An 11641-nucleotide genomic window follows, 5' to 3' on the forward strand; every position below is an offset into this window, starting at 1 on the left:
TTATTTAATAATAGGTTTCAAGTTTTAGAATAGATTTTCGTGTTTCAATAGGTGTCTTAAAAAAAAACATAGAAACTTGAAATATCCTCATTGGATAAGAGACACAAACCTTACTTAAACTGTACGTTCTTTTAGTCGTTTTAGAAATAATCTTACATTTGTGCACTTTGTTTTGAAATGCTTTGAAAAGTTGAACTTGTAATCATGTCATTTGTGTCTTGTATGCATGCAAGTTGGGTGTCCAAGGGGCAGTATAAATTCTGCTGCAGTCTTGCCTCGCTAACCAACTAACGAGCTGCAGCTGCGAGCGCCGCCGACTGGTCGCAATGGTATTGTCGCTGTCATTTTTATTTTCCGGATTGTTGGGATTTTTTTACTTCCTTCTTCTGTCGCGTTTGCGCGTTTCATGACATCAAAGTCGTGTAGAGAAACGTCGCGAATGACGTGAACTACTTTGGCGTCCATCCTGGTCACCATCGATTGACGTTCAAACTTTTGCACGTGTGTTGTTTTACTTCTGGCGTGTGCGCAACCACAAGTGAGAGCTTGAGCGCTCTTTGATGGAGAGTGAGAGCAAGACGAGTCTGTTTTCATGGCCGGTGTTGACTGAAGACAACACTTTGCCCAAGTGCAGGGGTCTGCAATCCTCTTCCTCGAGGGCTGCTGTCCTTTCTGTTTTCCTGGATTTCCCCCTGCTGCGACACACCTGATTCTAATGATCAGATAATCAGCAAGATCTCCAGAAGCTAGAACACGATCCTGATCATTTGAACCGGAGTGTGTTGCAACAAGGACAAATCCAGGAAAACAGACAGGACAGCAGCCCTCGAGGGACATGATGGAAGACCCCTGCCCCAGTGGGCTGCATGATTTGTTTTAGAATTGGATTTACACCACAGGGCGATTGGGTTTTCAATGAAGCTAACATGTTTGGGATTGTTAAAGGAAAAAAGAAATTGAAGATGCTGCTACATGCAAACGACTATGTTAGGCTTTGACTGGAGAACAAAAACAAAGCGATTGATGAATTTTTCAGTGGGTTGTTGCGCCCCCCCCCAAAAAAAACATGACTAACTCGATAGTTTTGTGAATAAAGGTGATTGTGATTGGCTGAAGCCCAAAGTGGCGGTGTTGGCTTGTGGCCGTCATCTCATGGGTCGGCTGCCAATCAATCACCCTCCTGAAATGTGTGTTAGCTGGAGATGGAGATGGAGGCATGTCTGTCCCGCGGAGACTCGTCTCGATTGGCTCGTGTGCTTTGCGCTGAAGGCGTGAGTGGGAGCACGCTCAGCCGACTGGGCCTGCTGGTCCGCAAGGTAGCGGCCGCACTCGCCGCATGCGCACGCATCTGATGTGACATCATCACAACCGTTTCTGTGACGCGCAGCAGCTGAGCTTGGCCGACTTTGGGCGAGTGGACGTGGTCTTGAAGTCTTTGGAGATTCTGGTGGACAACAGAGATCTCAATGAGACCCTGGTCGGTCTCGGAATCACGCACCAAGTAACGCGCACGCACATTTCATGCCTTCTATGTATGTACTGTAGATCATCAACGGCCGTGATGTCATCAACCGGTGTGATGAGGTCATGATTTGGGTTTAGGTGCTGTCTTGGTTCCAAACATTGCGCGAGCTCTTGACTTCGAGACCCGCGAGAATCCCGGCACAGCTGCTGCTGATTGAAAGCTTCTACGACTTCCTGCTGGTGAGGCGCATGATGTCACGGCAACGCCCCGTCTGCGTTTCCATGACAACATCTTTGAACTTCTTTTTCAGCTGCTGAGCGGCTCGCGTCTCCCAGGTTGGTCACGTCATGTGATGTGAGAGGTCATGTGACTTGAGGTCATGTGACTTGATGCCACCACTGATGTCCGTCTGTCCGCCAGCCTTAGAACTGTCTTTGACCCTTCTGGAACTTCTGCACACGCTTTTGGAATCGCAACTCCACTTCCGTGTCAGATTGGAGGTAGCAGTGATGATGATGATGATGATGATGAATGCCCTCTTTGAAAACGACACATTTTTATTCTTTGACCCAACTTGAGACTGTTCACTGTTCTCGATGTATTTAATTAAATCATTTGTTTTATTACACTGACGAGCGGAGCTTTCCAATCTCGTTGTACAATGACAAATTCTGATTCTGATGTTTTCGTATTGTTACTTTTTGTTTGAATTGACTGCTTTGTTTTTGAATGATTGTGATTTTCTGTTTGTTCGCTCTGCGACGCGTTTTGCTGCGGATCAAGTGAGCCGTTGTTTTTATTTGTTTGCGGCGGCGCTCAGGCAGTGCGAACGTTCAACAGTATCGTGGGCGCTCTGGGCCGAGATGAGAGGAGGCGCGTCCAATCGGAGCGAATGCTTCAGCAGACCATGTGACTATGACAAGCTTCTTCTTGTGCGTCACATTCGTCCGCTCAGACTCATCAAGTTCCAACTGGACGTGTCCGCAGGCCGCAGGTGGTGGCGACCATTCAGACCGCCGGAGGTGAGTGGAGTCGCGTTCCGGAAATCCAGAGAGGCAGACGACAGGTCTGATCAATGAATTCATTTTGTTCCGCTTGGCTTTGGGGAAAAAAAAGAGAAATCTGAGGCAAGCTTGTACAAGAGGCAAAGCCCAAACAGGAATCCGCTTTCCTTCGATGGTGTTGAAGCGTGCGCTTGTGTTCCAGACTATGAGCTGCAAGTGAGCCTCTCGGAGACGTTGTGTCGTCTGACTCCGAGGAAGGAGCGAGTCCAGCAAGCCAATCAGTGGTTCTCCTGCTCTGACATTGGCAACGCCTTCTGCCTCATCAAAGACACGGACTTTGAGGTGGTCAGTGTTCAAGGGATGTCGAAGATCCCGAATCCCCCCCCCCCCTCAATGTGCAGCCCCTTCTCAAGGATTCCAGATGGGCTAAGCTCCCGAAATGTTGTTCATGTTTGTCCACCTTTAAGGCTGCCTTTTTTTTTTTTTTTTTGTCTCGTCTCTCTCTGTCTTCTCTTTGTCTCTGACGTTTGTGACTGCAAGGATTGTCGCCGTTTCCTCAACTTCCTAAATGATCGTCAAGGCAACGTGAGAAGGTGACCGCGTGAGAAACGGGCACGTCTTCCGAAGCTTTTTTTGCTTTCTGCTTTGTTTGCCTGAGTTTGGTGATTTTGTGCGTCAGAGTTTGGACCTTCCCGTGCATCCGTGCCTTCTTGGAGACAACAGAGGTCGAAAGCCGACGCAACTCACACTTAGTTTGGTCTCCTGTGTTCACTCGGACTTCTCCTCCTCCTCTGCCTCAGCTGTTTGGCCCCAAAGATGACAAATTGGACGAGTTCTGGGTCGACTTCAACTTTGGCTCGCAATGCGTCAGCTTCTTCATAGACCTTCCTCAGGTCGCTGTGACATGTGCAGCCCATCTGGTGCGTTGCGTGTCTTTTATTTTTTTTATTTATTTATTCTTCCCCAGGGCTTCCTGTGGGGTTCAGTGCACCTACTCAAGGAAGAGGTGGACCACTTTCAGCTTGAGGTCCAGCAGGACGGTGTGTTTCCAGGCTGGCAATGTTCAGTATCACAAGCTGAGAACGTTTTTTTTTTTTTTGGTCCCGGCTAAATCCGCTCAAAGTGTTTACTTTCCCAGACGGCAGCATGGCGCAGGCGGTCTTCAGTGTGCATCTGAAAGTTCCCATCACGCACCTGAGCAGCAAAGGCCACAGAGTAAAGCTTCTCTTCCGGCTGGAGCTGCTTGAAGAGCTGGAGGCGGCGGCTGCGAGGGTCTTCACGGGAGAGGTGGGGGGACTTTCCGATTTGAAAGCGCAAACGTGGCAAGGGCACCGCATCAAGCAAGTGTCACGGCGGCATAGCCCCATGAGTTTTGTGATCCGATTGGGCAAAGGCGACGAACAACTTGCGAGGTTCACAAGTGGCAAAAAAGGCGCATCTGCGAATGTGATTAAGTGGCGACCGCGTATGACTTGCTTCGTGGTGACTTGGCTTTAGTCGGGCTTCCACCTGCCCTTCGTTTTTGACTTTCTTTAAAGTGGACGCTTGCGACTTGTGACTTGTTGTTGCAGTCGTTTGCTTGGCGGCCTCTCCGAACGGACTCGTTTGGTGCCACTTTTGTAGCGCAGTTGGCTCATATGTTTGTGTCGGCAGGAAGCCAACCGAGACTCGAACGATGGCGCCCAGCCCCCCGCCTCCACCGCAAGACCACGAGGTCGAATCTACAGGAAGAAGCCCTCCAGTCAACTGAAAGGTTGGTCCTTTCAAAAAAAAAAAAAGCTGCTCAGTTTGTGACTGACGTTCGTCTGCGTTTGTGCAGTTCTTCCACTCTCGTCCCCGAGCAGCGAAGACGATGCCTCAGTTACCACGGTAACATTTGATGACATCATAACTACAAGTATTGCTAAACTGTCTTTTAGGGCTGGCTGGTGATTCTAATCCATTTTTCCGGACGAGGAATATGAAATGAGATTTGTCAAAGTTTGCGTGTCATGTTGTCCTTTTGACCTTACAGACTTCGAGAAGCAGAGCGGCGATTGCCTTTGATCAAGTCGTGCACTCGACACCGCTGAAAGTCTCCGGTGAGAATGAAGCTCCGCCCACTGGCGTTCTGGAGGAAGGTCACCACTTCAAGGTCTAATGTGGCGTTTGGATATTTTCATAAAAATTGCTAATTTCAGCTATTGATTAGGGACGGCGCCTGAGATCAGTCAGGACGAGAACCTGAGCTTTGGCGAAGGCATTTCTGCGATTACAAAGGTGATTTTTAAATCTGGAAGCCTACTCTTTCTCTGAGTCAACTTTTTACTTTTCGACGTTTGCAGGAAGCTTCCTGTTTGACGAGGAAGCGAGCAGCTCCAGATTCAGGTGTCAAACTCTCCATTCTTTCTTAGGTCTGTAATTGTGTTCACATTTGGTGGCCTGGGTCAAGATTTGAACGTTGTTGTTGCAGCAGTATTCCAGGTGGTGGCAGTATAAGACACATTTTATTTTCTACACGCAACGTCAGCACTCACTTTGGTTTGGATTCAGTCCACTTTGAAGTCTTTAGCGTACATTTCAAATCTGCTTTCATTTTGAAGTGCTCTTGATGCTAATTCTCATTTGTTTGGGGAAGGTTACAGGTCAGACGAATGTGATGCTCGGTGGAGGCCTGGACGAGGGCTTCAGCCTCAGTGGGCAGAGCCTGCAGGTACTCTTTTGGATGCGTGATTTTTGTTTCTTGATCCAGTACGGTGCGTGATGTCATCATTGGTCGAACCTTGCAGTCCCTTCAGCAATCACAACAATGTCAAACACTTTGTCGACCTGGGTCACATCAAAGTTGGACTTTCCGTCGTCCAACCAGTAAAGCTCACCTCATTATACCAGTGTCCTTGCCTTTTTGTATATTTTTGGGAATTACAAGTCGTAGGCTTCATGCATAATGAGAGCAAACGCATCCGATTTGGAAATTGTCCAATTCATATTCACATGAGATGGTCAAAGTGAACGCTTGCAAAACCGGTTCAAGGAAAGAAAATGTGACGTCGACGCATTTTGTTTGCATTAGTGGGCCACCGAAAAGGACCAGAGTTTGACACTTGTGTCCTAAAAAATGTCCAGACTTTTTGCTCAGAAATGGCAACTATTTGCCGCCTGATTGTCGTTGGGCGACTGTTAAAGGCGCGTCAGCGAAGGAGCCATCTGAGGAGGCGGTGGAGCCACGTGACATTGAAAAGTCACCCTTGAAAGGGGAGGAGCCTGTGAACCTGCAGGGGGCGGAGCCACAGCTCGACATGACTTCCAGCATCAAAGACACTTTTGATGTCTTCAAAAGAAACCTCGAACAGCATTACAACGTCAGCCCATTTAGGACTTGTTGATCAATTTCTGATTGGCTTACAACAATTTGTCATTTTGCTAACGCTAACCCTTGCAGGACTGCCGGCAGAAGGTTCAAGCCCAAATTCTCCTGTCGCCCAAAGATTATCAACAACATTTCACCTCACTCTTCAATGACATCCATCAACACAGGTACCGCCCTTGCCGACATCTTCCCATCGACGCTGCGACAAACCACGGTGTGTGTGTGCGTGTGTGTGTGTGTTTAGGGTGGTTCTCCTACTCAACTTTGAGAAGTCTGTGTCAGAACATCTGAAGTGTTTGCAGGAAACGACAACTTATCTCAGCAACATGTACTCCCAAATCCAGGTAATCATGGAAACAAACTGAATTGAAATGATTCCAATCATGACATCACATCGTCAAAGGAATTGTGCTTAATAAAAGAATGATTGTGTGACAAGGTCAGCACTTGGGGTCTATCTGATCTAATCCCGTTCCAAATTTGATTCTGAACAGATGCAGACTGTAACCCGTCGTGATTCAGAGCACATGCTGATCCAATTCACCCATTTTTCACATGTATCCAGAACAGAAATGGACTCTGCCCTGGAGAAGATTCATTGCAGATTTGATTCTGGACTCGATTTATGCCACATCCACACCAAAATGACTTTTCTGTCTTACAGGGTTTCTTCCAATCGGAGAAGCGCCGTCTGTCCGACTTTTGTGAGCAGCACCAGCTGAGGTGAGTGTGACCTTTTGATTCGGTTGACGCAGGTCTGACTGCCGGACGCATGTGTCTGTTGTCACCTTAGGTTGAGGTCCTCGGACTGCGCTGGAACAGATCCAGCATCCGGCCAGTGAGGATCTGCAGGTGCAATCGATCCCTTTTGGATCGTTTTTCCTTGAGTTGAATCTTTCTTGTGTTTGTTAATAAACGAATGTCAGCAGTTTCCGGAGTCGACTTTTGTGTGCATGTGCTAGTTCGCAATCCTCAACTAGTAGCTGCTAGTCGTCTTGGAGTCACGCTGACCCAGATGAGGTGCCCTGAGACTGTCTGGATTCAGATTCAGACTACATGTTCGCCTGATGCTGGCAAAGATTGCGGATCCATCAGGCCTTTGCTTCACCAAAGGTGTCAAACTTTTCTGCACGTTTTCCATCTCTCGCTGCCGCAACACGATCAGGATGGTTATCAAGCTTCTTTCCAAAGTCGACAGATGGAACGCTGCCCTTGAGTACAGAATTTGGACCGCCCCGCTCGAGAGGCGTGGATACTTGTTTTTTTTCTGTCTCTGTGGCGGCGCTGAGCCGCCCTATCGGCTGCACGGACAGACCCATGTGAAGATTGCTAAAGTGAATAAGGTAACGCTAAAGATGACGCAGGTGAAGGCGGCGCTGCACGGTTGTCAAGCAGCAGCAAAGTGTGTCCCAGTCACAAGAAAACAGGGCGTCCCCAAAGAGAAGCCACGCTGGCGTCAAGAGGCGAAGGCGGCGCAGGTGAATGCGCTGAGATTCTCTTGAGTCTGCCGGCTCTGTCGTGTGCGAACATCGACGAGATGTGGCCGCCTTTTGTCTGAAGGACCGGACCGACTCGGATGGACGGAGCCGCTCTGACCCGTTGACACGCCAGCAGAGAGTCGAGACAAAAAAGCGTCGGGTGAGATTGCCTTTTGCTTGGGCTGAGGTTTCCGGCGGCGGACAAACATGGGCTGTCTGGGAGGCAAGACGGATGAAGAACGACTGGATGAGAAAGTCAAACGAGAAGCCAACAAAAAGATCGACAGACAACTGCAGAAAGAGCGACAAGCGTATAAAGCCACGCACAGACTCCTACTGCTGGGTCAGAACCTGTCTCACTCCCTGTCTGTCTTCTTCTCGAGTTGCCTGTCTTGCTCGCTCGCTGAAATGCAGACTTCCTTCGTGTCTGTCTCGCATGAAATGTTCGGCTCTCATGTCCCGTCTTGCGCTCTTCGCTCTTCCTGGCCGTGGTTCTGAATTCCTGTCGGAGTGCAGAGCTGCCTGTCTTACAGTATGCGTTTGCGTGTGTGCGTGTGTGCGCGCAGGAGCCGGCGAGTCTGGAAAGAGCACGATTGTCAAGCAGATGAGGATTCTTCATGTTGACGGTTTCAATGCTGAGTGAGTCACGTTCAAGGTGCTTTTGTTATGAAACGACCGCAATGTCCTTCCTGACGTCGAAACATGTTTGGGTATTCCAAAGTGATCATTTGGCAGAAGTTGAATGAAGGCCACTGGACTCTTGTTGGTTGTTGGAAATGTTTCACCTTCTTCACTCCCAAATGTTAAGTGCGCTGTGCTTTTATTTATGTCTCTGGTGCCACAGATCGGCATTTCGTCCCTGGGATGAGAAGTTTTGTAAAAAGGACGGACGCATATTATTTGAGGCCACAAGTGGGTTTTCCACCGACCTGTTAAAAACTGCCGGCAAAGAATTCAAACATTTTCACTTGGAGCAGAATGAAATCTTGTCATGTACTCTCTCCGTGTCTCTCTCTCTCGCTCTCCAACGAGCAAGCGAGCGAGTGAGCAGGAAGGGGACGGGTTGTGTGAAGAAGCAATTGAGAGTCAGATTCAGCATTTGAGTTGCGTTTAATTTGAGCAAAGGTATGAAGTCAATGAAGCCCCCTCAACAGTGCCACCCAGTCAGAGCTCTCACCTGTGCATTTGTTTCTTTTGACAGCAAGAGTCTCGAAAGGTACAATACACTCCCAGCATGCCTTGCGGCACTAAGGAGTGCAAATAGCATTTAAAATGCATGTTTTCTTAATTTATATTTCTTCAATCTTTATTTTATTGTTTCATTATTTGCGACTTTGCTGTTGTGTTACAATTTTCGTTTCAAAGTGGCGCCATAATCCACAATGGCGTGTTGACTTGCATCCACCTCGTCATCGAATGAATGTCACGACCGCAAATGGAAGCATATAGCATTGCTGGCAATAATAAAAGTGCAAAAATGTTTTCATTTCCTCATGTGACCGCCACTGGTGGACATCCATCGTGAAGGTCTTCAACCACCAAGAAAAGTCCAGTTGGCTCCATTGTTGTTTTTTTTGTTTTTTTGCAGACTTTCTTTTGATCGACACCCTCAAAGTGGTTCTGTCTGTGTGTTTTTTTCTCAAGAGAAAAACAGCAGAAGATTCAAGACATCAGGAAGAATGTGAAGGATGCCATCGTGGTAGGTCACATGATCGCATTTGAGCTGTTGAGTGACAGCACGCACGCTGATTTTGTGCGCGTGCGTGTGTCAGACTATCGTGTCGGCGATGAGCATGTTGACTCCGCCCATGGCTCTGGGTGACCCTGGAAACCAGTTCAGAGTTGACTACATCAAGGGCATCGCACCTCTGTCTGACTTTGAATACACAGAGGTAACACACACATGTGCTTACGCCCACACACGCACAAAAACATGCACGTATGTACACACAATGTTAAGGATGCTAGAAGGCACCTGGAGAGTTGTTGTTTGTTGTCACCATGTTAATGACCTGATGAAATGAGACCGCTTGGGAGTTAGACCACATAGGACCACACACACACATGCACACCCCTACATGCACGCACACACGCACGCACACGCACTAATGACACTTGATCTCTCTTAGGAGTTTTTTGAGCATGCTCAAAAGCTTTGGGAGGACGACGGCGTGAAGGCGTGCTATGAACGCGCCAATGAATACCAGCTGATTGACTGCGCTCAGTAGTAAGGCACACACAAACACAACGCCCCTCCACACACACACACACACACACACACACACACAAAGGCCTCCGCTTACCTGTCACATTCAGAATCCCAACGGTGCGTGTGTGTGCGTGTGCACCGTAGCTTCTTGGACCGTTTGGACTCTGTGAGAAAGGAAGACTACACCCCTACTGACCAGGTAATCAAATGAAGCGACCAATCAGCTGTGAGCTGTCCTTGTTGCTAGACAAACTCAGAGTGGCCTTCTTCTCAAGGATTTGTTGCGCTGCCGAGTTCTGACGTCAGGGATTTTCGAAACACGGTTTCAAGTGGATAAGGTCAACTTTCAGTGAGTGTTTTTGTCGCTAGCCACGCGAACTGGTCAGCTGCTTCTTAACGCCACCTGTGTGTGTGCGTGTGCGCGTGTGTGTGTGTGTGTGTACTGTAGTATGTTTGATGTCGGAGGACAGAGGGATGAGCGCAGGAAGTGGATTCAGTGTTTCAATGGTAAGACACGCACACGCACACGCACACGCCGTGCCTGAGCGGCTTCGTTTGATTGGTCAGACGTGACGGCCATCATCTTCGTGGCGGCGAGTAGCAGCTACAACATGGTGATCCGAGAAGACAACTCCACCAATCGACTGCAAGAATCTCTGGACCTTTTCAGATCCATTTGGACCAACAGGTTGGCTACAGATTGGCTGGTTAAGCCGGCCCACTCGCTAACCGGGCCTTCTCCGTGATTGGCTGCAGGTTTTTGAAGACTATCTCGGTCATCTTGTTCCTCAACAAGCAAGATGTGCTCGCTGACAAAATAATGGCTGGCAAATCCAAACTGGAAGATTATTTCCCGGAATTCTCCAACTACACGCTTGCTCCTGAGGGTAACACGCACACAAGCACGCGGACACTCATACATGGGAAGGAAGTTATAATTGTTGGTTTGTTTGCGTGTGTGCGTGCGTGTGTGTGTTTCCAGCTGTTCCAGATGTGGATGAAGATGCCAGGGTGACCAGAGCAAAATTCTTCATCAGAGATGAGTTTCTGGTGAGGCAACAAATGTTAAAATCGCAAAAGGATGACGTATAATTTCACATTAAAGATGCGTGTGTTTATGTGTGTGTGTGTGCGTGTGCGTGTGCGTGTGCGTGCATGCGCGAATGTGTGTCAGCGGATCAGCACGGCGAGCGGCGACGGCAAACATTATTGCTATCCACACTTCACGTGCGCTGTGGACACAGAAAACATTCGCCGTGTGTTTAACGACTGTCGTGACATCATCCAGCGAATGCACCTGCGACAGTACGAGCTCCTCTGATTGGCCGGTGGCCTCTCACTAATCCCCGCCCATTTCCAGATCCAAGCCAGCTCATATGTAGGCAGTAGTTCTCAACCAGTGCGCAAAATTATCTCTCTTCGCTTCACTGGCCCAAAAATGACGATTTAGTATCTCCAACGTGTGTGCGCGATCGTGTGTGTGCTCATCTATCTTGGCCAGCGGCATTTGGTGACAGGCAGAAAAATGCAAAACCCTTCCACTAGGTGGCACAAGCTATCGACTTTTCAATAATAGTTTGCTGATGTGCGGTGAGTTTTCTTCAAGGTAAATTCATTTTTTATTTTTATTTTTTTAATATGCTTTGGCTCAATCAAAGTTGGGGAACACTCGTGTCAAAAAATGATTTCATTTTTGTCACAAGCTCACTTTTCCCTCAGGCTGACTAACGCTGCACCAAGCTGGACGGTCGACGCTGCACTAGAAGTGATTGTTATTCATATAAAGTATGTTTCTAGATTTAAAACACTTGCATGTGATGAGACCTTCAGTGTGTTTAGTATGTCTTAAAAGCAGTGTGCTTCTTGATTCTTCGCGTGTGTTTGTGTGTTGAAGGTGCACTCGTTCACTTGAACTCGACACGAATACTCTTGAAAAGTCGATGTGTATGTGAAGGATTCACTCAATCCCCATTTATTTTCCTCAGCAATCTACACAAGATAAAACAGACACACGGTTTGTCTTTAAGCAGACACGTGTGCTCCCCTCGGCAATTGTCAAGAAAACAGCAATTTTACAATTAACTTCGAGCAGCTTCAGAACAAAAATAAAGATTAATGGGAAACCAATGCCATCTA

General features: G+C 48.0%; 2 protein-coding genes across 6 annotated transcripts; both read left to right on the forward strand.

The window, feature by feature from the left end:
• Window positions 1–292: 292 nt before the first annotated feature.
• On the forward strand, window positions 293–6749 carry sycp2l (synaptonemal complex protein 2-like). 5 transcript variants are annotated; one of them, XM_088283242.1, is made up of 25 exons: window positions 293–329; window positions 1197–1316; window positions 1388–1501; window positions 1603–1704; window positions 1776–1800; window positions 1886–1965; window positions 2286–2374; window positions 2453–2487; window positions 2672–2814; window positions 3010–3062; window positions 3149–3194; window positions 3270–3362; window positions 3437–3509; window positions 3608–3756; window positions 4123–4222; window positions 4289–4338; window positions 4484–4550; window positions 4661–4728; window positions 4794–4836; window positions 5087–5161; window positions 5575–5810; window positions 5891–5985; window positions 6063–6162; window positions 6483–6541; window positions 6612–6749. In XM_088283242.1, the coding sequence occupies exons 1-25, from the start codon at window positions 327–329 to the stop codon at window positions 6658–6660; spliced, it is 2067 nt and encodes a 688-aa protein (XP_088139368.1). In that variant the 5' UTR covers window positions 293–326; the 3' UTR covers window positions 6661–6749. The 5 variants fall into 5 exon arrangements, 3 of the variants coding, with proteins under 3 accessions (XP_088139368.1, XP_088139370.1, XP_088139369.1); XM_088283244.1 differs by having other exon boundaries at window positions 5635–5810; XM_088283243.1 differs by having other exon boundaries at window positions 1391–1501.
• A 409-nt stretch (window positions 6750–7158) lies between these two features.
• On the forward strand, window positions 7159–11250 carry LOC148318736 (guanine nucleotide-binding protein G(olf) subunit alpha-like). Its single transcript, XM_088282709.1, has 12 exons — window positions 7159–7639; window positions 7863–7935; window positions 8941–8995; window positions 9069–9188; window positions 9426–9523; window positions 9650–9704; window positions 9781–9854; window positions 9954–10012; window positions 10073–10193; window positions 10262–10392; window positions 10488–10555; window positions 10680–11250. Exons 1-12 carry the CDS (start codon window positions 7504–7506, stop codon window positions 10824–10826), a joined length of 1137 nt encoding a protein of 378 aa, XP_088138835.1. The 5' UTR covers window positions 7159–7503; the 3' UTR covers window positions 10827–11250.
• The last annotated feature ends 391 nt before the right edge of the window (window positions 11251–11641 follow it).

Source organism: Idiotropiscis lumnitzeri, chromosome 19, assembly GCF_059441095.1.
Source record: "Idiotropiscis lumnitzeri isolate Australia: NSW breed Sydney's pygmy pipehorse chromosome 19, RoL_Ilum_1.0, whole genome shotgun sequence".
In the NCBI taxonomy this organism is placed as follows: domain Eukaryota; kingdom Metazoa; phylum Chordata; class Actinopteri; order Syngnathiformes; family Syngnathidae; genus Idiotropiscis; species Idiotropiscis lumnitzeri.